This window comes from Mobula birostris, chromosome 7, assembly GCF_030028105.1.
Source record: "Mobula birostris isolate sMobBir1 chromosome 7, sMobBir1.hap1, whole genome shotgun sequence".
Taxonomy (NCBI): Eukaryota; Metazoa; Chordata; class Chondrichthyes; order Myliobatiformes; family Myliobatidae; genus Mobula; species Mobula birostris.
Window position 1 is genome coordinate 58,167,475 of NC_092376.1, and position 27,093 is coordinate 58,194,567.

Below are 27,093 nucleotides of genomic sequence, written 5' to 3' on the forward strand. Positions count from 1 at the left end.
AATGAACAAGGCAATTGGCTTGCTTCCCTTCCTAGGCTGAGACAGTGAGTAACAAAGTCAGTATATCACATCATAGCTTTACAGAACATGGTTCAGGTTGCACTTACAGCGAGTATGTATACAGTTCTGGTTACCCTAGTACAGGAAAGACACGGTAGCATTAGGAAGAGGACAGAACAATTCCACCAGGATGTTTCATGGTTTATGGAGCTGTAGTTGTAAGGAGAGAGAGAGGATAGTATCTGTTTATTCTTACTAGAACATAGGAGAGACTGAAGGGTGAACTGAGAGATTTATAAAATTATGAGGGGCAGAGATAAGGCAGATGGTCAAAGTGTTTTTCCTAGTGTAGGGAGTCTAAAATTAGAGGGCATAGACTTGAGGGGCCCATGTCTGTGCTGAACAGAACAATGACACTACAGTGAAGTAATGGAACTGCTGAGTTAGGACAGAGATGTGCTTTAGGAAGGTGCAGGCTGACCACTCCTCACTGCACATAAATTGCTCCTCCATGCGAAGAGTTAGGAGCACCAAGTTTCTGGGAGTGCTTATAATGGACAGTGTCATCTGGTCCCTCAACACCATCTCTTTAGTCAAAAACGCACTGCAGCATTTCCACATCCTGAGAAGACTGAGTTAGGTGAAACTCACAACCCCCACTATGCCCCCCCCACCCCATTCTAATCAGTTTTTACAAGAAAACCACTTAGAGTGTCCTGACCAGCTGCATCATCGTCTGGTATGGGAATTGCAAGACACATGACCAAAATACCCATCAAAGGATTGCAAGGACTGCTGTGAATCATTGGAGTCTCTTCTGTCCATCCGAAATGTCTACCAGGAGTGCTGCATACACAGGGCTCTTAACATAGTCAATGATCCTTCCCAACTGTCCAACAATCTCTTTGACCCTCTACCAATAGGCTGGAAGTACCATGACAATACTGTTCAGATAGGAAACAACTTCTCCCCCCATGCCATGTACTCCCTTGTACCAGCTCTCATCACGTACGAAGCGTCAGTAGCATTATACTGTATACTCTTTAAACTTGTATCATAAATGCATCATATTATTTGTTAATTTATTAGTGGTAATATCTTTATGTATTGTATGTGAGTTATTTGTACTGTGTTGTACACCTTGTTCCCAGGAGAACGTTGTTTCATTTATCAGTATACATGTGTATAGCTGAAAGACAATAAACTTGAACTTGAACTATGTCATTGTGGAAAAGCCATTAAATTTAACAGACAACAGTGGTCAAAGAAGGGAATGAAGTTGATGAAGTAGAGCAGGTTTTCCAATGAAAAATCTGGAACAAACCAAAAGTTTTTCAAGTTACCTATTTAAGAATCAGACCCAGAGAAACACATGGGAGCAAGTGCACAGAAATCGAAGAGGTGGTGATGATTAGGATAAATCACAGCAATGGGAGCTCAAAAAGGAAAAGAGAGCCATTGTACACATAACACCCATCAAGTCTAGGAATAGAGTGAGGTGGAGGATAAATGCGTCACTAAGGGATGGAGCAGGGGGCAGGGATTCAGATTTCTGGATCATTGGGACCTCATTTTGGGCAGGCGTGACCTGTACAAAAAGGACGGGTTGCACTTGAATCCAAGGGGGACCAATATCCTGGCAGGGAGATTTGCCAAGGCTATTGGGGAGAGTTTAAACTAGAATTGCTGGGGGGTTGAACTGAACTGAAGAGACGGAGGAAGGGACGGTTGGCTCACAAATCGAGAAAACTTGTAGACAGTGTGAGAGGAAGGATAGGCAGGTGAAGGAGAAGGGATATGCTCAGACTGCTGGTTTGAGGTGTATCTATTTTAATGCAAGGAGTATCATGAACAAAGCGGATGAACTTAGAGTGTGGATCAGTACTTGGAGCTATGATGTTGTGGCCATTGCAGAGACTAGGATGGCTCAGGGGCAGGAATAGCTACTTCGAGTGCTAGGCTTTATATGTTTCAGAAAGGACAGAGAGGGAGGCAAAAGAGGTGGGGATGTGGTACTACTGATCAGAGATAGTGTCATGGCTGCAGAAAAGGAGGAAGTCATGGAAGGATTGTCTACTGAGTCTCTGTGGGTGGAAGTTAGGAAGAGCAAGGGGTCAATAACTCTACTGGGTGCTTTTTTATAGATCACCCAATAGTAACAGGGACACTGAGGAGCAGATAGGGAGACAGATTCTGGAAAGATACAATATTAACAGGGTTGTCGTGATGGGAGATTTTAATTTCCCCAATATTGATTGGCATCTCTCTAGATCGAGGGGTTTAGATGGGCTGGAGTTTGTTAGGTGTGTTCAGGAAGGTTTCCTAATACAATATGTAGATAAACCTACAAGAGGAGAGGCTGTACTTGATCTGGTATTGGGAAATGAACCTGGTCAAGTGTCAGATCTCTCAGTAGGAGAGCATTTTGGAGACAGTGATCATAATTCTACCTCCTTTACCAAAGCATTAGAGAGGGATAGGAACAGACAAGTTAACAAAGCATTTAAGTGGAGTAAGGGGAAATATGAAGCTATCAGGCAGGAACTTGGAAGCATAAATTGGGAATTGACGTTTTCAGGGAAATCTACAGCAGAAATGTGGCAAATCTTCAGGGGATATTTGCGTGGTGTTCTGCATAGGTACGTTCCAATGAGACAGGGAAAGGATGGTAGAGTGCAGGAACTGTGGTGTATAAAGGCTGTTGAAAATCTAGTCAAGAAATAAAAAACTTACAAAAGGTTCAAAAAACTGGGTAATGATAGAGATCTAGAAAATTATAAGGCTAGCAGGAAGGAGCTTAAGAATGAAATTAGGGGAGCAAGAAGGAAATATGAGTAGGCCTTGGCAAACAGGATTAAGGAAAACCCCAAGGCATTCTACAAGTATGTGACGAGCAAGAGGATAAGACATAAGAGAATAGGACCAGTGGAAGTGGAAAAGTGTGTATAGAACTGGAGGAGATTGTGGAGCTACTTAATGAATACTTTGCTTCGGTATTCACTACAGAAAATGACCTTGGCAATTGTAGGGGTGACTTACAGCAGACTGAAAAGCTTGAGCATATAGACCTTAAGAAAGAGGATGTGCTGGAACTTTTGGAAAGCAGCAAGTTGGATAAGTCACTGGGACTGAACGAGATATACCCCAGGCTACTGTGAGAGGTGAGAGAGGAGATTGCTGAGCCTCTGGCAATGATCATTGCATCATCAATGGGGACAGGAGAGGTTCCGGAGGATTGGATGGTTGCAGATGGTGTTCCCTTATTCAAGGGAGGGAGTAGAGATCACTCAGGAAATTATAGACTAGTGAGCCTTACTTCAGTGGTTGGTAAGTTGATGGAGAAGATCCTAAGAGGCAGGATTTATGAACATTTGGAGAGGCATAATATGATTAGGAATAGTCAGCATGTCTTTGTCAAGGGCAGGTCGTGCCTTACGAGCCTGATAGAATTTTTTGAGGTTGTGACTAAACACGTTGATGAAGGTAGAGCAGTAGATGTAGTATATATGGATTTCGGCAAGGCATTTGATAAGATTGAGAAAGTAAGGAGGTATGCAATCCAAGAGGACCTTGCTTTGTGGATCCAGAACTGGCTTGCCCACAGAAGGCAAAGATGGTTGTAGATGAGTCATATTCTGCATGGAGGTTGGTGACCAGTGGTGTACCTCAGGGATCTGTCCTGGGACCCCTTATTTTAGTAAGTTTTATAAATGACCTGAATGAGGAAGTGGAGGGATGGGTTAGTAAATTTGCTGATGACACAAAGGTTGCGGGTGTTGTGGATAGTGTGGAGGGTTGTAAGAGGTTACAGCAGCATATTGATAGGATGCAAAACTGGGCTGAGAAGTTGCAGATAGAGTTCAACCCAGATAAGCATGAGGTAGTTCATTTTGGTAGGTCAAATATGATGGGAGAATATAGCACTAATGGTAAGACTCTTGGCAGTGCGGAGGATCAGAGGGATCTTGGGGTCTGTGTCCATAGGACACTCAAAGCTGTTGCACAAGGTTGACTGTGTGGTTCAGAAGGCATTGGCCTTCATCAGCTGTGGGATTGAGTTCAAGAGCCTAGAGGTAATCTTACAGCTGTATAGAACCCTGGTCCACTTGAAGTAGTATGCTCAGTTCTGGTCACCTACTGCAGGAAGGATGTGGAAACTATAGAAAGGGTGCAGAGGAGATTTACAAGGATATTGCCTGGATTGGCGAGCATGCCTTAGGAAAATAGGTTGAGTGAAGTTGGCCTTTTCTCCTTGGAGTGACAGAGGATGAGAGGTGACCTGATAGAGGTGTATAAGATGACAAGAGGCATTGATCGTGTGGATAGTCAGAGGCTTTTTCCCCAGGGCTGAAATGGCTAATATGAGAGGACACAGTTTTAAGGGGCTTGGAAGTAGGTACAGAGGGGATGTCAAGGGCAAGTTTTTTTTTTACACCAAGAGTGGTGAATGTGTGGAATGGGCTGGCGATGACTGTGGTGGACGCAAATACAATAGGATGTTTTAAGTAGCTCTTAGATAGGTACGTGGAGCTTAGGAAAATAGAGGGCTATGGGCAACCCTAGGTAATTTCTAAAGTAAGTACATGTTCGACACAGCATTGTGGGCTGAAGGGCCTGTATTGTGCTGTAGATTTTCTATGTTTCTAGTCATATAGTCCAGGAGTCAAAGCAAGAAAGGTGGGGCTTTCGAGCTCAGAGTTCAAAGATCAAAGTAAATTTATTATCAAAGTACATATATGTCACCGTATACAACCCTGAGATTCATTTTCTTGTGGGCATACACAGCAACTCCAATAATCATAATAGAATCAATGAAAGACTGCACCTAAAAGGATGGACAACAAACTGTGCAAATAAAAAAGAGAAATAAAAGAATAATATTAAATAAGTAAGCAATAATTATCAAGAACATGAGATGAAGAGTTCTTGAAAATGAATCCCTAAGTTGTGGGAACAGTTCAGTGATGGGCAAGTGAGGTTGAGCGAAGTTATTCCCTCTGGTTCATGAGCCTGATGGTTGAAGGTTAATAATTCTTTCTGGACCTGGTGGTGTGAATGTTGAGGCTCATGTACAGTACCTACTACCTGATGGCAGCAGTGAGAAAAAGAGTATGACCTGGGTGATGGGGGTCCCTGATGATGGATGCTACTTTCCTGCAACAATGCTTCAGGTAGATGTGCTCAATATTGGGGAGGGCTTTACCCATGATGGATCAGCATTGTGTAAAGAATATAACTGAAGATCACAGACAATTGTTTCTTTAAAAATGCCCATCTTCAATTGGATTTTTGAATCCAATTTTTAAATCATCCCAGGATTGCCATGGGTATTCCCATATACAGTGGATTCCAGTTAACTGGGCCATCGATCAATCGGGCCAGCTGCTTATTTGGGACAACTCTTAAAGAAAAAGAAAACTACTCGAGAAAATAGCCAATATTCTCTTTGTTTATTTGGGACATTATGCTGCTTAATTAGGAAAGGAGAGTGCTCCTGAACAGTTCCTAACTAGTGTCAGATACATGCACTTGCATAGCCATTAGACACTACGGCATGCTTGGAGTGAAGAGTTTTAAATAATGACAGTTGCAACATTTGTGTTCAAAAAGCAGTGATTTTCATCATTGATAGTTGCCAAGAAATAAGCAGTAAGATAAATCGGAACCGTTTTGTTTACTGTGGTTTCAAGCATTCAGGCTTGATGATGCCAGAAACAGCTGGGAGTGAAAATGAAATGATTTCACTACTTTAACAAGTTAGGAACTACAATGGATTTTAAGGTATCCACAATCATTTGGAATGATACAATGGAAAGTAAAATTTGGAAGATACAATGGAAAAAATAGTATTGTATAAAGGATGTCCTATATCTGCAGTAGGTGTCTGCACTGATTTTGTTCATTTACAGTCAAAGGAGTACCAGGGCATAGACTAGATGAATTCTTCCATCAATAACAATTAGGAACTAATAAATAGTTTTATAGCATTGTAGAAGTATTAGTAGTGTTCCAATTTGTTCCGTGTGTCATTTAAATACATAATTGTTATTCACTGAAATTTAGTTTCTTTTTTTTTTAAATAACTTTTTAACTAATTCAATGAAACTTTGGCTAACTGAAGCAGCCACCTAATTGGGCCAATGTGTACTAGTCCCAATTAAACAGAATCCACTGTACTTGAGTAGGGTATTTTGGAAAATCTGTTACAAATTGCTACTACATACTTGCAAAGTTATAATACTCATGAACAGCAATAACTGATACAAGCTACTTACTCGAATGTGAATCTCTTGGCTCACTGTTGGCTGTTTTTTATTTGATTTTTTAACCTCCAAGAACGCAACTAATGGACGGATAGTCATTCCCTGAAAAGTGAAAAAAAAAAGTTCAAAATTGTACTTCTGACAACTTTACTTGGGGAGTTTAAAACTTTAAACGTTAAGAGGTAGAAATCCATAGTGTGTTAATGACAAGTGGATTAATATATACACTTTGAACTTGACTTCTGAAATCAAAAACCAACAGAACTGAATTTCAACAGTGAAATCAATGCACAAGTTACTATCTCAAATGTTGAACATATAAATAGGACCAAGTTTTATACCAGAAGTTTTTATTGCAGAAGTAAAATGTTGTCCAAAATGGTTTTCAATCCTTCAGTTTTATGAATGTGACAGCAAATTCCTGTCCCAGTATTCTGGATACCAGGCCATTGATCCAATAACACAAGCTTATATCCTACCAATGTTGCCATAGAATTTAATTCCACATAAATTAAACTAAAGCAGGAATATCACAAGTAATTACAGTACTGGGCTAGACCATACTAAGACCATAAGACATAGGAACAGAATTAGGCCATTCGACCCATCGAGTCTGCACCGCAATTTCACCATGGCTGATTCACTTCCCTCTCAAACCCATTCTCCTGCTTTCTCCCTGTAACCTTTTACACCTTCTAATCAAGACCCTATCAACCTCCGCCCTAAATACACTCAATGCCCTAGCCTCCACAGCCACCTGTGGCAATAAATTCCACAAATTCTCCACACTCTAGCTAAAGAAATTCTACCTCATCTCCATTCTAATTGGATGTTCCTCTATTCTGAGGTTAAACTCCCCCACCATAGGAAACATCCTCTCCAATCCACGCTTTCTAGGCCTTTCAACATTCAATAGGTTTCAATGAGATCCTTCTTTATGAGAATGAGAGGTGATCTGATAGAGGTGTAGAAGATAATGAGAGGCATTGATCGTGTGGATAGTCAGAGGCTTTTCCCCAGGGCTGAAATAGCTAGCACGAGAGGGTATAGTTTTAAGGTGCTTGGAAGTAGGTACAGAGGAGATGTCAGGGGTAAGTATTTTTACGCAGAGAGTGATGAGTGCATGGAATCGGCTGCCGGCAGCGGTGGTAGAGGTGGAAACGACAGGGTCTTTTAAGAGACTCCTGGATGGCTGCATGGACTTAGAAAAATAGAGGGCAATGGGTAAAGCCTAGGTAGATCTAAGGTAGGGACATGTTCGGCCAGCTTTGTGGGCCGAAGGGCCTGTATTATGCTGTATGTTTTCTATACTTCTATGTTTCTATATTCAGAACTCCAGCAAATACAGTCCCACGGTCATTAAACTCTCCTCATATAATAAACCCTTTCATTCCCAGAATCATTCTTGTGAACCTCTTCTGACACTGACCCAATATCAGCACATCATTTCTTAAATAATGGGCCCAAAACTGCTCACAATACTTTACCAGTGCCTTATAAAGCCTCAGCATTACATCCTTGATTTTATATTCTAGTCCTCTCAAAATATGTGCTAACGTTGCATTTGCCTTCCTCACCGCTGCCTCATTCTGTAAGTTAACCTTCAGCGGATCCTGCACTTCGGATTTTGAATTTTCTCCTCATTTAGAAAATAGTCTAAGCTTTTATTCCTCAATCAAAAGGGCATGACCATACACTTCCCAACACTGATTTCCATTGTAATTTGTAGCCCGTATTCAGAGGCCTGTATGTAACTCCCATCAGGGTCTTTCTTTTCTTGCAGTTCCTTAACTTTATTCATCGTGGTTCTATACCTTGTGATCCTATGTCACCTCTTTCTAAGGATTTGATTTAGTTTTTTACCAATAAAGCCACACCTCCCTCTCTGCCTACCAGCCTGTCCTTTCAATACAATGTGTATCCTTGGATGTGAAGCTCCCGATTATAATCTTCTTTCAGGCACAACTCAGTGATGCCCACAATGTCATACCTGCCAATCTTTAACTGTGCTTCAAAATCATCTACCTTATTCTGTACACTGCCTACATTCAAATACAATACCTTCAGTCCTGCACTTGTCACTCTTCTTTGTTTTTATCCCCCTATTTCAATGCAACTCATCCTATTGACTGCAAATTTGCCCTATCATCTGCCTGTCCTTCCTGACTGTCTCACTGTTTCTGCTTGTATACCAACTGCCCATCCTCAACCCTATCACACAGCCAAATTGGATTGAACACTCCCCAAAAATTCTAGCAAACATGCCCACACAGATATTGGCCCCCCTCAGGTTCGGGTGTAACCCAGCCCCTTTGTACGAGACATATCTTCCCCAGAAGAGATCCCAATGATCCTGAAATCTGAAGCCTCATCCCCTGCACAAGTTCTTCAGCCACACATTCATTTGCCAAAATCACCCTATTCTTACCCTCACTGCCACATGATATAGGCAATAATCCACAGATTACTACCCAGGAGATCCTGCTTTTCAGCTTTCTGCCTAGCTCCCTAAATTATCTCTTCAACACCTCCTCCCTTTTGCATCTTTACCCATTCTGGCTCTTATGAGAATCACGACCTACTGAAGAAGTGCTGTTGAGGCAGTTATGAATGTTTAATAAAATCTGCTTTTACCATCGTCATCCACAGCTGATCAATTGAAACCACAACAGAGATTTAATCAACAGAAGAAAAAGTTTCCTTACAATAAAATATCATACTGATGATCCCCAAACTTTTCAGTGTCCCATCATCAAATAGTCCTGTTAAAAGTAACATAATTTCACAATTTCTACATTCCAAATTGTAAAACAGGCATTAGATAGGAAGAAGAAAACAAATACAACCCTGTCAGATTCAGTTGGATCAACAAATAATTGTTCTGTGTCTTAACTCCATCTCCATCTTGGTCCCAAAACATGTTAAAATGATCTATCATTTGCTTTGAATTTAGATCTCTAGATTACTGCTACTCTTTGTTAGGGATCATCCTGAATAGTCCAGTACTAATTTTAAGAGCCATCTCATCCAATTCTTTCTCCCCATCTGTCCATATCCAATAAAAAACCGTCTTACATGCAGTTTTCAGAAGTGAATGAAATGCTCCACACTGGGATTGAACAGAGCTGGCTTCCACAGCGGCGTAATTCTGAGGAAGGCAATCACTGGCCCTGCCAAAGGTGTGAGACTTCCCTAAACTCCCGTTTGTGTGGATGCTGCATAATTCGCTACCCGATTACAAATTAATGCCACGAAATAGCAGACAGTACATTGCATACGGTTAGAGGAATTATATTTATGAACCTTAACTAAAGGGTTAGTAAAGAATTACAAAGAAAAGGGCCTATTTTAATTAAACAGTTAAGTGTGCACAAGTTGGATCTCATCTTGAACTTCTCTGTCACTCATACGCTGGGCCCTCGGTCAATGTGAAAACACACACCACCTTTCGAACATCTCTCGCAATCCCAACTCGAACAAACGAGTCTCCCATCAGATCGTATGCTACGACCCGTTCATCTCCTCTCGATCAAAAGCCCAAGACCAACCTTTTTGTCCCTCACCAAGAAAAACCTCCTACTAATTGGATGGCACACGTTCCACATCATCCCTTATCTTCACCAATAACCCAAACAGGCTGAAAGCAGAACAAACAACTCTTACACAGCTGCTAAATGAAATACCTACAGCATAACAGTAAAGATATGAACCAGGGCATTACACTTGTATAGAGATCGGTTCGATCCCTGTGTAGAGCATTTCATTCACTTCTGAAAACTGCATGTAAGACATTTTACTGGATATGGACAGAGATGGGGAGAGAGGATTCAATAGATGCATTTCCTAACCTTATAATTACATTTCTCATGCTCAGTGTTGATCACCTCAGTGAAATCCATTACAAATTTTGCTAAATCATTTATTCCTTAATTGCACTTGAGAAAGTTGTGATGAGCTATTGAACTGTTGTGGACCTTGCACCGAAAGTGACTCTCCCACCCACAGTGTCATTAGGGAAAGGAATTCTGAGCTTTTAGCCCCAGCAGAGACAAAGGGGCACCAAGTGATTTTAACAGGAGCCTGCAGGTGGACCTGTTCTCTTGCATATATTGTTTTTGTCCTACTATGTAGTTGAGGTTCCTGATGTGTGAGATCTCTTGACACAAACAAGAGAAATTCTGCAAATGCTGGAAATCCAAGCAACACACACAAAATGCTGGAGGAACTCAGCAGGCCAGGCAGCATCTATGGACAAAAGTACAGTCGATATTTTGGGCCAAAGCTCTTCGGCAAGAACTCTTGAAGAAGTTCTTATAAGTTGCTGCAGTGCAGCTTGAAGATGGTACACACATCTGACAATTTGTTGATGGGGGAAGTAAACACAGAGAATGGTAGATGGCGTACTATTGAATATTGATGGCCATTGAAATTACTGTTGGAGCACCATTCATACAGTAGGTAAAGACTGTTCCTATGTACGCCTAACTTGACTCAAAGGCGGTGAGAAAATTGAGTTATCAGAATTACCTACTGGAGAATGCTCAGATGTTAACCTGCACTTGTAGCCACTGCACACAATTTACTCCATCATTCCAATTTATTGTCCCCACACACTAAGAAATTCTCTCTATTCCTTCACTGTCACCATAAAGGAATATTTCTTTAATGTCATCAATTGGCCACAGCCCTCTTATAGACGTGTCATATCTCAGCCAGTTTGAGCACAAAGCCATCCATCTTCCTGTCTCCAACCTCCTATTCTATCCACCATCCACCCTATGGACCAGATAGCAGTGTCAGGTACTGGCAGAGGTGCTGGTGTTGGCTTCATGATTTATTCATCATCATGCACAGATGTGGCTGCTCTTTCTCAGTCTTCCTCCCCTGACCTGCAACATCAGCAGTCAAGTGACACCCATTTTATCTGCCAAGATATTTCCTGCTGTTATCCTGGTTCCATCAGCAAATATCAAGCTGGCATCAAGCACGATGATCAGCAAACATGACACAAAGCATCCTGATGCCTGCTCAGCCATTTCAGGCAATTTCAACTAGGCCAGTTTGAAGTTTCAGACTACCTACAATCAGCATACCTGTGCAACAAGAGGAGCCAACACACTCGATCAGTGTTACACCATCATTAAGAACACTGACCATGCCATCCCACAGTTTGATCAACTGGCTATACATCTGCTCCCAGTACATAGGCTGAGGCCATATAGGCTGATCGTAAAACCTGATGGTGAAGGAATGTTCAAGGGAGGGAGAGGAGTGTTTATAAAACTGCTTTGAAATTGTTGGACATGACCATATTCAGGGACTCATCTTCAGATCTGAATTAATATGCACAGTCATCACCAACTTCATCAAGACCTGGATGGATGAGTCTGTGCCTTCGAGAACATACCCAAACCAGAAGGCCTGGTAAACCAGGACATTCGCCGTCTAGATCTGTGGTGTTCAAGACCAGTGCTCCAGAACCCTACAAGAAATTCAGGAACAGGTTATGGAAGGCCATAGTGAGAGTAAAAAGACAATTTCATGTAAAGTTGGACACAATTGGATGTGTGACAGCTGTGGCAGGTTTGCAAACCATTGTTTCCTATAAAGTGAAACATAACATCACGAATGGCAGTGATACCTCACTCCCCAATGAGTTCAACAACTTTTATGCTTGCTTTGAAAGAGAGAATAAAATCACACTGGTGCAAATCCCCATGGCATCTGGCAACCCTGTGATCTCTGTCTCAAAGACCATTGTCAGAACATTGATCCAGAGTGTAAACACTCGCAAGGCATCAGGTCCCGATGATGTAACTGGCAGGATATTGAAAGAGGGCAAAAGGTGAGAGTCTGTGCTTCCTGATAAACTCTTTGTGGTGCTCAGACGTCGCCCTCTTGTCCTTCTGATCTGAAACGTCTGATGATTAAGTGCGATCCATATCACTTACAGAGAAAATTCTCCTCCATAATCCTGATCACAGTTTACATATTGCCACAGACTGAGCAATCGCTCAATGTATTGAGTGCTGCAATGAGCAAACAGGAAACAGCTTACCCCAACACCTTTCAGATCATTGCCTTCAATCAAACTTGATTGAAGAAATCTCTGCCCAATTAACATCAACATATCACCTGCAGCACCAGGGGACCCAACACACTCAACCACTGCTACATTACCAGAAAGAATGCCTACTGTTCCATTCCTAGACCACATTTTGGGAAATTTGATCAGCGGGCTATCCTCCACCTACCTGCATACAGGCAAAGCTAAAGAGCAAGGGTCCATCAGTAAGAGTCATGGAGAGGTAGTCATAGGAGGAAGAGGAAAGGACTGCTTTGAGTCAGTAGATTAGGCCATGTTCAAAGACTCACCTAAGGAGCTGAATGAATACACCACAGTCATCATAGACTTTGTAAAATCAGTTGTGAATGAGTGTGTCTCCACAAAATAATTCAGAGTCTTTCCCAACCAGAAGCCCTAGATTAACCAAGAGATCTACAATATGCTGAGGGCCTGGTCAGTGGTGCTCAGGTGGGCAACCAAGTTAAATACAAAAGGTTCAGGTACGGCCTCTGGAAAGTCATCTCAAATGCAAAATGCAATTCTAGACCAAACTGAAATCACAGAAGGATGCTTGACAGCGGTGGCACGGCTTGAATGCTCTCCCCTCGTACAACGTAAAGCCAGGTGAGATATGTGACAACAATGATTCCCTCCTAGAGGAGCTCAATGATCTTTTATGCTAGCTTTGACTGACAAAACTGAAGGCACCTTCACGAACTCCCACAACTTACAAAGACCCTGTGATTTCGGTCTCTGAGGCTGCCTTGAGAGCATCGTTCAGTGGGGTGAAGCCATGGAAAGAATCTGGCCCATGTTGTCTATCTGGCCAAGTACTGAATACCTGCGCTGATCAATTGGCTGGAGGGTTCACTGATATCTTCAACATCTTCAACCTCTCACTTTGGCAGTCTGAGGTACCACCTGCTTCAAGCAGGATTCAATTATACCAGTACCCAAGAAGGAAATGGTAACCTTCCTCAGTGACCATCTTCCAGTAGCACTTCCATCCACAGTGATGAAGCAAAGATGCATACATCAGGATGCTCCAGTTTCTTGTGTGATTGGATCCTTGATTTCCTCACCTGTAGATCCCAGTCACTTCAGACTGGCAACAGCACAATCCACAATCTCCATCAGCACAGGTGCACCACAAGGCTGTGTGCTTAGCCCTGCTCTTCTTGCTTTACACTTCTGATTGTGAGACTAAGTGCAGCTCCAATGCCATATTCACGTTTGCTGATAACACCACTGTTGTTGACCGAATCAAAGGTGGTGATAAATCAGCATATAGGAGAGAGATTGAAAATATGGCTGAATGGTGCTACGACAACAACTACTCCCTCAATGTCAGCAAAACTAAGGAGCTGATTATTGACTACAGGCGGAGGAAACTGGAGGTCCATGAGCCAGTTCTCATTATGGGATCAGAGGTAGAGAGGGTCAGTAACTTTAAGTTCCTCTTCTCCAGACAGAGTACCTGACTGAGTACTGACGACTTGTGCTGACCAACTGGCTGGCGCATTCATGGATATCTTCAACGTTTGGCAATGTGTGGTACCACTTGCTTGAAGCAGGCTTCAATCATACCGGTGCCCAAGAAGAGTGTGGTAACCTGCCTCAATGATTATCGCCCAGTGGCACTTACAATGATAAAGCGTTTTGAGAGGCTGGTGTTGAAATATAGCAGCTCCTGTCTGAGTGATGACTTGGATTCACTCCTATTTAACTGCCAAAGCAACAGGTCTACAGCTGTTGCCATCTCATTGGCTCATCACAGACTGCTGGAACATCTGGACAGCAAAGGTGCATACATCAATTACAGCTCAGCATTTAATGTCATCATCCCCTCCAAGACCAGGGCCTCAATACACCCTCATGCAATTCAGTGCTGGATTTCCTCACTTGCAGGCCTCAGTCAGTTTGGATTGCGGAAACATCTCCTCCACAATCTCTACCAGTACAGGTGCGCCACAGGGATGAGTGCTTAGCCCCCTGAACTACTCACTTTGCACCTATGACAGTGTAGCTAAGGGCAGCTTTAACACCATATTCAAATTTGCTGATGACACCACTGTTGTGGGCCATATCAAAGCTGATGATGAATCAGCATACAGGAGGGAGATTGAAAATCTGGCTGAGTGGTGTCATAACAACAACCTCTCACTCAATGTCAGCAAAACCAAGTAACTGATTGTAGACTTCAGGAGAGGGAAACCAGAGGTCCCTGAGCCAGTAATCATCGGAGGATCAGAGGTGGAGAGGGTCAGCAACTTTAAATTACTGGGTGTTACTATTTCAGAGGACATGTTCTGGACTCAGCAATTGCAAAGAAAGCACAACAAAGCCTCTACTTCCTTAGGAGTCTGTGGATATTCAGCATGATATCAAAACCTTTGACAAATTTATATCAACATGTAGCAGAGAATATTAACTGGTTGCATCATGGACTGGTATGGAAACACCAATGTCTTTGAACAGAAGACCCTACAAAAGGTAGTGGATTTGGCACAATACCTCACAGGTAAAGTCCACCGAACCATTGAGCACATCTACACAATATGCTGTCATAGGAAAGCAGCATTCATCATCAGAGATCTTCACCACCCAGGGCAGGCTCTTTTCTCACTGCTACCATCAGGAATAAGCTACATGAGCCTAAGGACTCACACCATCGGATTCAACAACAGTTACTATACCTCAACCATTCATGCTCTTGAACAAAAGAGGAAAACTACATACACTCTATATGGTGGTCCCACAACCAATGATCTTACTTAAGGACCTTTTATCTTGATACTTCATGTTCCTGTTATGTATTGGTAATTACTTATATTTACATTTGTACAGTTTTTTTGTCTTCTATGCTCTTGCTTTTTCATTGATCCTGTTTACAGTTACTGTTCTATAGATTTGCTAAGTATGCCCGCAGGAAAAAAAGATTCTCAGGGTTGTATGAAGTGACATTTGTGTACACGATAATAAATGTTACTTTGAACTTTGGTTATTTAAACATTTGAGAGTATCTGTTCTGGTTCCAGCACACAAGTGCCATTACAAAAAATGCATGGCAGCACCTCTACTTTTTTTTTTTAAAGAAGTTTGAGAAGATTCAGCATGTCATCTAAAACTATGACAATCTTCTATAGATGTGTTGTGAAGGGTATATTAACTGGTTGCATTATGGCCTAGTATGGAAACACCAATGCTCTTGAATGGAAAAACCTTCAACAAGTCGTGGATATAAGGTAGTCCATAATGAGTAAAGCACTATCCACATTGTCACATCTTCAAGGAGTGCTATCACAGGAAAGCAGCATCCACCATCAACGACACCCACCACCCAGGCCATGCTCAGTTCTCACTGCTGTCATCAAGGAGGTGTACAGGAGCCTCAGAACCCATAGTTATTACCCCTGAACTATCTGGCTGTTGAACCAGAGGGGATAACTTCACTCACTCCAACACCGAACTGATACCACAAGCTATGGACACATTCAAGGACTGATGTTCTCAATATTTTTTGCTTCTTTATTTATTTATTATAATTTGTTTTTCCCCTTTTATATTTGCACAGTTTGTTGTCTTTTGCACATTGGTCGTTTGTCTGCCTTGTGTGTGATCTTTCATTGATTCTGTTGTGTTTCTTTGTATTTGCTATGGAAGACTGTGAGTAAATGAATCTCAGGTTTGTATATGGTGACATATATGAACTTCAATAATAAATTTGCTTTGAACTTTGTACCTGTGCCAACCACCTGGCTGGAGTCTTCAAAGACATCTTCACCCTCTCACTGGCACAGTTAGAGGTTCCCATCTGCTTCCAAAGGGTATCAGTCATACTGTTGCTCAAGAAGAAAATGGTGAGCTTCCTCAATATCTAGTACCAGGTAGCACTCATATGTACTGTGATGGAGTGCTGGGAGAGCTTGGTCAAACGGAAAATTAACTCTTGTCTGAACAACGACTTGGACCAACTGTAATTTGCCTACACCACAACTGTCTACAGCAGATGCAATCTCACAAGCTCTCCACTCGGCTTTGGAGCACTACAGCAACACCAATACATATGTCAGGCTGTTGTTTATTGATTACAGCTCAGCGTACAACACCATCATCGCCTCAGGACTAATGAACAAGCTTCAAAACATGGGCTTCTGCAGCTGGATTCTTGACTTGCTCTTTGGGAGACCACTGTCAGTGTGGATCAGTTATAACATCTCCTCGCTGACAATCAACACAGGTGTACCTCAAGGATGTGTACTTAGCCCAGTGCTCTATTCTCTGCCTACACATGACTATGCAGAGCACCAACACCATCTCTAAATTTACCAATGACGCCACTGTTGTGGGCAGAATCTCAAACAGTGACAAAGAGGTGTACAGGAGCGAGATAGATTGGCTGCTTGAGTGGTGTCATAACAATAACCTTGCACTCAGCGTCAACAAGACCAAGGAAATGATCGTGCACTTCACGGAGTGGAAGTCAGGAGAACACACATCAGTCCTTATTGAGGGGTCAATAGTGAAAAGGGTCAACAGTTTCAAGTCCTTGGCTGTCAATGTTTCAGAGTATCTATCCTGGGGCCAATCATAAAGGTGGCATGCCAGTAACTATACTTCATTAGGATTTTTAGATTTGGTATGTCTCCAAAGTCTCCAGAAAGTTTCTACAGAGGTAAATGGAGAGCATTCTGACTTGTTGCATCTCTGCCTGGTATGGAGCTTCCAATACACAATATGCAGAGCTTCTCCCCACCTCAGAGGACAGCTCAAAAGCCAGTGACATTGAGGAGATGATGCAGGAGCCTGAAGGCCCACTCTCAAAATTTTAGGACCAGCTTCTTCCACTCTGCCATCAGTTATCTGAACAGTTCATGAACCCACAAATACTACCGCATTATTCCTTTTTTGCACTTTTTATTGTAACTTCTGTAATTTTATGACTTCCACTATACTGCTGCTATAAAACAATAAATTCCACGTTAAGTCAGAGACAATAAATCTGATTCAGATTCTAATATAGCCAAAAGATGGTCTCCAAACCCATAAACCTTTATTATTTGTCATCTGTATATTTTATTATTTAAGATTTAATTTGATATAACTTTGCTGATTATCTAGGTAAATACAGCAATTATAATCCTCCAAAAGGGGAGAAAAGTCAGTAATTATAGAACTTACTTTTGCACCCACCTCAAAACTGACAGCTTGACGATGTAATTTTGACTTGCACCAGTTACTAGTTACATAAATTACTGAAGTGGCTTATACTACTACTTCAACAGTACAGATAGACAAAGTTCAACAATTTATACAAGTCAAGATAAATTAGTGCCATTTGTGTCAGACTAAATAAACCAAGCAGAGAAGTAGCCAAGTAAAGAGTAAAATCTGGAGCGAGGAACATACCCTTTTTCAACTGAGCACATAGTCTGAGTGATGAATTATCAAACAGTTCCCAGAGTCTTAATAGAGAGCCTCAACTTAATTAGTGTGCAGCTATAAATACAGACTTGGCTTAGATCGACAATCATACATAGAACTTGCTGGGACATGGTTTTCAGTCTCATAGTTAACTATTTTAGGAGGGATTGGAAATACAGGGTACATGAAGGATTTATCAAAATGGAGTCACGCATACAGGAAGTTATGAGAAAAGGCAGTACTAAATCCTTCAGACAGAGAATAACAAGATGAGATTTGATGATAGATTCACTATTGTTTAATGTCATTTCTCGTACACAAGTGTAAGGAGAATGATTTACTTCCCGATATGATGCAAAAAGCCACCAAAGAGGACAATAAGGGCACAATAACAATGGTAAAGAAAACACACAAAATATAGAAGATAGCTTATCTACATTGATTGTCTATAAAACGATGCTAGGCTGTACATAAAGTGACTGACAGGAAATAATAAAATAGTGGTGGAGTTAGTGGGTTGATCAACCTTACTGCTTGAGGAGAGTAACTGTTGTTGAGTCTGGTGGTCCTGGTGTGGATGCTACGTAGCCTCCTCCCTGACGGGAAAAGGACGAACAGTCCATGAGCAGGGTGGGTGGGATCCTTCATGATGTTACCGACCCTTTTCCGGCACCTTTCTGCAGTATATGTCCTTGATGACAGGTAGGCCTATGTGAGTGATGCATTGGGCATTTTTGACTACCCATTGCACAGATTTCCTGTCCGCTGCTGCTCAGATTCAGTGTAGTGAGGCAGCTAGTTAGGATGCTCTCTACAGCTTACCTGTAGAATGACATGAATATGGCTGTGCAAAATCCAGCCCACTTTAGCCTCCTCAGAAAGTAGGCGTATTGGTGAGCTTTCTTGACCGTGTTGGATGTGACGTGGGACCATGAGAGGTTGTGCATGATGTGCATTTCCAGTTGTTTGAAACTGTGTGCAGTTTCCACAGCTGTGCCGCTGATATAAAAGTGGTGTGAGTTCTCCTGAAGTTGATAACCATCTCCTTTGTCTTGTTGACATTAAGGAAGGGGATATTCACCTGGTACCAGGACTTGAACTCCACCTCCTCTCTGTAGGCTCTCTCCTCATCGTTGGTGATGCGCCCCTCCACTGTTGTGTCATTGAGGAACTTGAAGATGCGATTGCTCAGGTGTTTAGCTACGCAGTCAAGTGTGAGCCGAGTGTACAGCAATGGGCTCAGCAGACAGCCAGGGAAGGGGGGGGGTGGCGGTCAACCATATTGAGAATGATGAGAAAAGAGTGGTTGTGCTGAGGTCTGTTCACTTGGAAGTCCAACGCTCAGTTGCACAGTGGTGTATTTAGACCGATGAGTACAAATACGTTCAAAGTAAATTTATTATCAAAGTACATATATGTCACAGATACACAACCCTGAAATTCATTTTCTTATGGGAATACTCAATAAATCCTTAATAGAATCCATGAAAGACTGCACCAACTTGAGCATTCAACTAGTGCGTAAAAGACAACAAAATTTTTGCAGAAAGAAATAATAATAATAATCAATAAATATCAAGGACATGAAATGAAGAGTCCTTGAAAGTGAGTCCATAGGTTGTGGGAACATTTCAATGATGGGGCAAGTGAAGTTGAATGTAGTTATCCCTTTTGGTTCAAGAGCCTGATGGTTGAGGGGTAATAACTCCTCTGACCTGGCGGTGTGTGTCCTGACGCTCCCATATGTGCTTCCTGATGGCAGCAGTGAGAAGGGAGCATGACCTGGGTGGGTGGTGGTTCCTGATTATGGATGTAGCTTTCCTGGGACAAGGCTTTATGTAGATGTGTTCAATGGTTGGGAGAGTTTACACGTGATGGACTGGGCCATATCCACTACTTTTTGTTGGATTTTCCAATCAAGGGCTTTGGTATATCCACACCAAGCTGTGAGGTAACCAGTCAATATACTCTCCTGCACACATCTATAGAGGTTTGTTAAAGTTTTAGATATTATGCTGAATCTTCGCAAACTCCTAAGGAAGAAGAGGCATTGCCACACTTATTTTGTAGTTGCACTTATGTGCTGGGCCCAGGACTGGTCCGCTGAAATAATAACATAGAGAAATTGAAAGTTGCTGACTGTCTCCACCTCTGATCCCCCATCAGGACTGGCTCATGGACTTCTGGTTTCCTTCTCCTGAAGTCAATAATCAGCTCTTTGGTCTTGCTGACATTGAGTAAGAGGCTGTTATTGTGGTACCACTCAGCCAGACTTACAATCTCCCTTCTATATGCTGATTCATCAGCAGCTTTGATTTGGCCTACACCAGTGGCACCGTCAGACCTGTGCTAAGCCACACAGTCAGAACTATGAAGCAAGTAGAACAGGGGCTAAGCACACAGCCTTGTGGTGCACCTGTGCTGATGGAGATCATGGAGAAGATGTTGTTGTCAATCTGAACTGACTGGGGTCTGCAAGTGAGGAAATTGAGGATCCAGTTGCACAAGGATGTATTAAGGCCCAGCTCTTGAAGCTTTTGGATTAGTTTTGAAAGAATTGCAAGCTGCAGTTGATAAAGAGCATCCTGTTGTCTGCACCTTTGCTTTCCAGATGTTCCAGCATTGAGTGAAGAGCCAATGAAATGGCATCTGCAGTGGATCTGCTGTGCTGGTAGGAAAATTGGAGCAAATCCAACACACACAAAATACTGCAGGCCAGGCAGCATCTATGGAAAAAAGTACTGTCGACGTTTTGGCCATGGAAGAAAAAAGAAAGGGGGGAGGATCACGAGAGGGAGGCAATGGGCGGGCAAGGAGATAACATGAGAGAGGAACAAGGGGATGAGAAACGGTGAAGAGGGGGGAGGCATTACTGGAAGTTTGAGAAATCAATGTTCATGCCATCAGGTTAGAAGCTACCAAAATGGAATACAAGGTGTTGTTCCTCTAACCGACATGTGGCCTCATCTCAACAGTGGAGGAGGCCGTGGATGGACAATAACACTTACTTCTCAGGCTTCCAGTAATGCCCCCTTCACTATTTCCCTTCCCCTTGTCCCTCTCTCATGTTACCTCCTTGCCCGCCCATCGCCTCCCTCTGGTGCTCCCCCCCCCCTTCTTTCTTCCACAGCCTTCTGTCTCTTTCACCAATCAACTTCCTAGCTCTTTGCTTCACCCCTCTCCCTCCAAGTTTCACCTATTGGCCTGGCATTTCTCTCTCTCCCCTCCTCCCATCTTTCAAATCTGCTCCTCAGCTTTTTTTCTCCAGTCCTGCCAAAGGGTTTCAGCCCGATACGTCGACTGTACTCTTTCCATAGATTCTGCTTGGCCTGCTGAGTTCCTCCAGCATTTTGTGTGTGTTGCTCAGATTTCCAGCATCTGCCGATTTTCTCTTGTTGGAGCAGATCCAAGTCACTTCTCTGGCAGGAGTTGATATGTTTCATCACCAACCTCCCAAAATGTTTAATTACTCTGCATGTAAGTGCTACTGGATGATTGTCATTGAGACAGCTTACCTCATTCTTCTGAGGCAGCAGTATAACTGAAGTCTGCTTGAAGCAGGCGAGTAGTATAGGCCTTTAGTACTTGGCCAGGTACCCCGTCCGTGCTGTATGCTTTACATGGATTAACTATCCTGAAGGCTGCTCACACATTAGCCTCAGAGACTGAAATCACAGGTTCATCCAGAACTGAAGCAGTTTGCAATGGTTCCTCCATGTTTTGACAGTCAAAGCAAGCACAGAAGGCATTGAGCTCAACTATGTCACTTGATTTTATTTTATCAGAGATAATAGCATTCATGCCCAGCCACAACTGTTGAGCATCCTTTGTTGAATCAAGTTTAATCCAGAGTTGCCATTTAACCTGTGAGATGGCTTTCTGGAGATTGTACCTGGACCACTTTTAATTTCTTAGTCATTAGATTTGAGTGGGAGATTGTACATCAAGTTCTGGAAAGAATAGTGTTGAATGCCAAACTGAAATCCATCCTGACATAAGTGTTCTTGTTTTCTAGGTGCATCAGGGCCAGATGCATGACAGGTGCTATGGCATCTGTCGTAGAACAATTCTGTCAGTTAGCTTATTGGTGAGTGTCCAATGTGGCAAGAATGGAGTTTTGCTATGTGCCGTCATCAGCTGTTCAAAGTGCCTCATGATGATTGGCATCAGTGCCGCATAATGATTGGCATCAGTGCCGCCTGGTGGTAGTTGTTTAGTTCTGAAGGAGTAGAGTTCTTTAGTACAGGGATGATGGTGGCTGGTTTGAAGCATGTAGGGACAGCAGCTTAGATGAGTGAAATTTTGTTGGAATATGGACAAGCTAATGATATTTCTGACCCTATTAAAATAACTACATGTTATAAACAACTATCACTGCCTTGAAAGGATGCTGGAAACAGGTTCAAAAATAATATTTAAAAGACTCAGTAGGGAGAATGGATATAAAAGGTATAGAAGTGGAGCAAACTCCTGGAATTAATTTAATAACTTTTTCCAGAGAACAAATATAAATCTGTTTCCTATCCAGTCTGGAGTTGTCAGTAAACCTTTACTTCTCTCTGAACGCCCCAAAGTGCTCACATTTAATCATCATTGTAAAACCCTAGTCATATTCATCGGTAAACATGCACAAATAGCAAAACAAGATCCCTCAAACAGCAAAGTGTGATAAATTAGTCAATTACTGATAATGCTGCTTTGAGATACAAAAAAAACACCAGTATATGAACAAGCAACACACATAAAAGTTGCTGGTGAACGCAGCAGGCCAGGCAGCATCTCTAGGAAGAGGTGCAGTCGACGTTTCAGGCCGAGACCCTTCGTCAGGACTAACTGAAGGAAGAGTGAGTAAGGGATTTGAAAGTATATGAACCTCCTATTTTTTAATACAATCCCCAATATCCACCTGAACTTTCATAACAGATATTACATAACAGAGTTAGACTAGATTAGGTGTTGAGATTCCTTACTGGGGTTTAAACCTATAACAGAATTAGTAAATAGTTAAGCTATTTATTTTGTTTTTATTTAGTTAGTGACACAGCTAAGTTATTGCTATATTGACATATATTAAACTATATTGACAGTGCAGCACAACTTCTCAATTGTCATGCAGACATCAAACTTGCAAATGCTAATATTGTCTGCTTCAGAGCAAAAAGGTTGCTGAAGGTATGTTTTCTAAAATCAGCATATCTTTTTAATGAATGATCACCAGGAGAGAGCTATTTAACATAAATATGAATCCCTCTTTCTGAAGAAAAACACCCAGTGATGAATAACTACAGCCTACAACAGAATGTGTTTTTAATTTTGCTTGATGTGGATAGCAAGTGCAGAACAAAAAGGATGGAAGGCAGATCGCACCACTCAAACTGTGAGGTAAATTCAACTCATTTCAACTTTTCAGTGTTGCTCCCTCATCAAATCTGAAATTTGGACAGGTCGCAAAAAGCAAAATCAATTCAGACATCAATGCTTTTCATACCAAATGAGCTTCTCTTTATATGTCACCTCACCAAATACTCCTATCCTCCACATACTAAAGACAAAATGGCTAAAATAAAATAGGCAAATTACAGTTTCTGGCATGTATAACTTGGATCTGGCTGGATGGATCATCAAATTTAGCTTTATTAGCAAAAGGTCAAATGCTTGAGGGTAACACCCAAAATAATTGTGTGGTGTTGACCTTTGGGTAATAAAATATACCTTGTGAATGGCAAGTGTTACTTTAAAGCCAATGCTCAGGACATTAGTAATATTTATCATTTATGTTCATTTCAATTCTGGTTTATTGTATTTTGAGGAAGGCCATCACCTTCATCAAAGAGGGAGCCAGGCCTTTCGTAACCAAACAACCAAAGCCCAATCTGCTGCTAACAGCCAGGTCCTGGGAGATGAGGGTCAATGTGTGAAGGAGGTTGCAGTTCCTGGATGTGGTGCGCACAGCCCTACGCCTGGACATTGTACTGTGGTCAACTGAAAACAAGAAAATAATTCTGGTTGAGCTGACTGTGCCGTGGGAGGAGGGATGGGAAGAGGCCCACGAGAGAAAGGCCTTGAAGTACCAGCCCTTAGTGCAGGAGTGTAAAGACAAGGGATGGAAGGCATGGTTGTTCCCTGTGGAGATCGGCTGCAGAAGTTTCCCAGCCAAATCAGCATGGCACTTGTTGTCAGATCTGGGCCTGGACGAAAGGAGCAAAAAACAAGCAGCTCGTAGGATGGGGGAAGAGGCAGAATGAGCCTCTTGTTGGATTTGGAGTAGGCGAGAGGAGGGGAGCTGGAAGCCAGGAACAGATGGGCAGTGATTTGGCCACCATTGCTGGCCCACCAACTGGAGAGTGTTGTGGTTAAAGGTCAAAACACTCAGTGAAGGTTGGGAACCACATGATGACATCTGCTCCTGGCTGAAGGCTACCGTTACCTTATAAGGTTGGAGAACGTACCCTAACAGATGTATGTGACAAGTAACAAGAACAAAATCAAACAGAAGTAAAACACAAGAGATTGTGCAGATGTTGGAAATTCTGAATAACACATACATAATGCTGGAGAAACTCAGCAGGTCAGGTAGCAACTACTGAAAGGAATAGAGACTCGACATTTCAGGCTGAGACCCTTCATCAACACCGCCCGACCTCCCGAGTTCCTCTAGCACTTTGTATGTGTTACCCTGGATTTCTAGCATCTGCAGAATCTGTTGTGTTGATAGCCTGCTAGTAAGTCATGTAGGAATGCAAAAGCAGAAATTTGCACTAAGTAAATAATAGGAAAATGAAGGCAATTCCATGAACTTTACAACTGTATCAACAATGAAATAGCAAGTATTTGCCATTATTTCACTATGAAATTGTTGTCAATTTTGCATTAATGATTCCTTGCTCCTGCAAGCTGTTCTCAGTCATGCAAACCTCGCCACTATAACTGATTGGCTGACGATTTAGATAATTATAACCAGGCCTTGATGTGTAAAAAAAAAATTGCACTTGGTAACACAAAGCAAGTAAAAATTTAAATTGCTTACTGAACCATAACTACTACCTAAGCCCTCATTTGGCCCTTAAAACATTGGTTTGCATTTTCCTCCTACAAATCTTTCTCAAAGCTCTGCCTCGTCAAATTCTACATTATACTACAATCTTCACTTTGCATATAAGATTAAAAAATCTCCTTTAATTTGTAGTTTGCTCTCTGAGAATTCTTCAGTGTTTCATTGCTCTACCTGCTTCGTGACATTGCTGTTGTAAAAAATCAAGAATATACTAAATCTGACACCTGACAACAATCAGTAACACTAATGTGGAAAGCCTTGTCAAAGACACTGCATCCTCTTTGTTAGCAGCTTTCAAGGTTAGCAATAACTACCACTGTTTTACAGCTGTTACATACCTTGTGGGTATCTTGTGACTGTCTTAAGAGGATGATGTAATGGTTTTGTGGAGGTCACATGATGTAATTTTCCCGCCGATGTGAGGTCACGTGTGGACATGTTCATGACAGATATAAAAGGGAGACCCCCGATGTGACACAGTTTAGTTTCAGTTGAGTTGTTGTTAGCTTCATTTGTTGCTCTGTTATGCTGCGTACTCGTCTTACGACGCAGTTCATTTTTGAACCGGAGTTTTACTTTCTATTTTAAGGTAGAACCTTTGTGCTGGCAGCTTCAACAATATCTGCCAGGTTTTTGTTTTAGTTTTACCTTTGCAGTTCAGTATTGGAGAGTGAAGTACAGGACCCGAAGGACTGGGAAAAGTTGGTGTCGTTCGGCAGTTTCATAAAGGGTCAACCTTATTGAGTCTTCAGTCAAGAAATAGTGACCTGCATCTGAGATAACTCCTGCCAAAAGAGCAAGGAAGTCCGTGCAGGGTTCGCTCACCAGGAAAAGGTCAGTTCCTTTTAAATCGTTTATTTCCTTCGTCATGTATCCTTTGGACAGAACCAGCAGAAACGTCACGTCTATGAAGAAATCCTTCTCCAGAGAAGTCTCTCCTTATTGACTGTGTAAATCACTTAGACTTTCGAATTTACCACTTTAAGAACTGTTTCCAAATTTACCCTTTGAAGAACTGTTCCAGAGTTACCGTATAGCAGTTAATTTCCGGTTAAGTTAGTCGTTTGAATATATTTTTCTGCTATTGTTGAATAGAGTTTAATAAATGTTTATGTTTGTTTAATATAACCTGTCTCAATTTGATATTCATTGTTGTCGGTCACGTGACAAAGCCGGCCAAAAAAAAAAAGGTCATTATCTGCAGACCCAGCCACAAGTAGTCTTGGCCTAAAACATTGATGATTTATTTCCCTCCATAGATGCTGCCTGACCTGCAGACCTTTAGAGTGTGTTGCTCAGGATTTCCAGCATCTGCAGAAAATCAAATCTGATCTTTGCTCTTTAGCCACTAGTGTCTTTCTGAACCCACATCAGACAGCTCAAATTTTGGCATCATATTTGACTGCTAACTCCTGTCAATGTGAAGCTACAGCCTTTCAGGTTCTATTATTTTCCCCTTTAAAAAGATAAAGCATTACATTTTCCAAAATCACAAAATTGTAGATGCCGGAAACTAAATAAAAATTAGAAAATATTACAGAAATTCAGCACACCCAAGTGAATTCTGGAAGAAAAGTCATTAAACTGAATCATTAACTTTGTATCCCTTAAGAGATACAAAGTGACAGTGAGTACTTTGAGCATTTTCTGTTTTGGCAACTTTCCAAAACTGTTGAAATAAAACTAAAACACAACTTTCATGAAAAACTGCCCAGACTTGAGGAAACCTGATTGCTTACGCTGGAACTTGAAGAATTTGAAATATTTGCCCTACTTCCTTCACGTATATAAACTACACAGACTTCTTGGTAGGCTTAATTAATTTGTTTCTCTGGATGGCAAGTAATACAAACAAAACCAGTGTTGTAATGGTGTAGGAACTGTTTTAATGCAAAGACATTAAGGGAAAAGTTGTTATTTTGGCAGCATTGATAATATTTTAAGACCTTATGCAAAAGATTTCAACAAAAACAATACTGGGATTATATCTCTAACCTGAATAAAGACGGTGAAGAAGATAACCACAATAGTTGCTGTGATGAACAAATTCTTCCGAGGAAAGACATGAGATGGGAGTAGAAATACGAGCGAAAAGCAAATTGCCCCACGCAGCCCTCCATAGGCAATGATAAATTGATCCTTGCGGGTAACCAATAGTTTACGAAATCTGTTAATAATCCATGTCAGGACAATAACACCTAAGGGAGATATAAACCTGAGTTAAAAACTAGTTGCAATATATATATGCAACACACACAAAAGTTGCTGGTGAACGCAGCAGGCCA

General features: G+C 41.7%; 1 protein-coding gene across 1 annotated transcript in view; it reads right to left on the reverse strand.

Annotated features, from left to right (window-relative positions):
* slc9a2 (solute carrier family 9 member 2) overlaps positions 1-27,093 on the reverse strand; it is a 102,428-nt gene that overhangs the window by 25,781 nt on the left and 49,554 nt on the right. Inside the window, exons 5-6 of the mRNA XM_072263226.1 lie at positions 26,804-27,006; positions 6,276-6,365 (exon numbers count right to left, since the gene is read on the reverse strand). Of these exons, the coding sequence (XP_072119327.1) occupies positions 6,276-6,365; positions 26,804-27,006 (293 nt within the window). The remainder of the gene's footprint in view (positions 1-6,275; positions 6,366-26,803; positions 27,007-27,093) is intronic.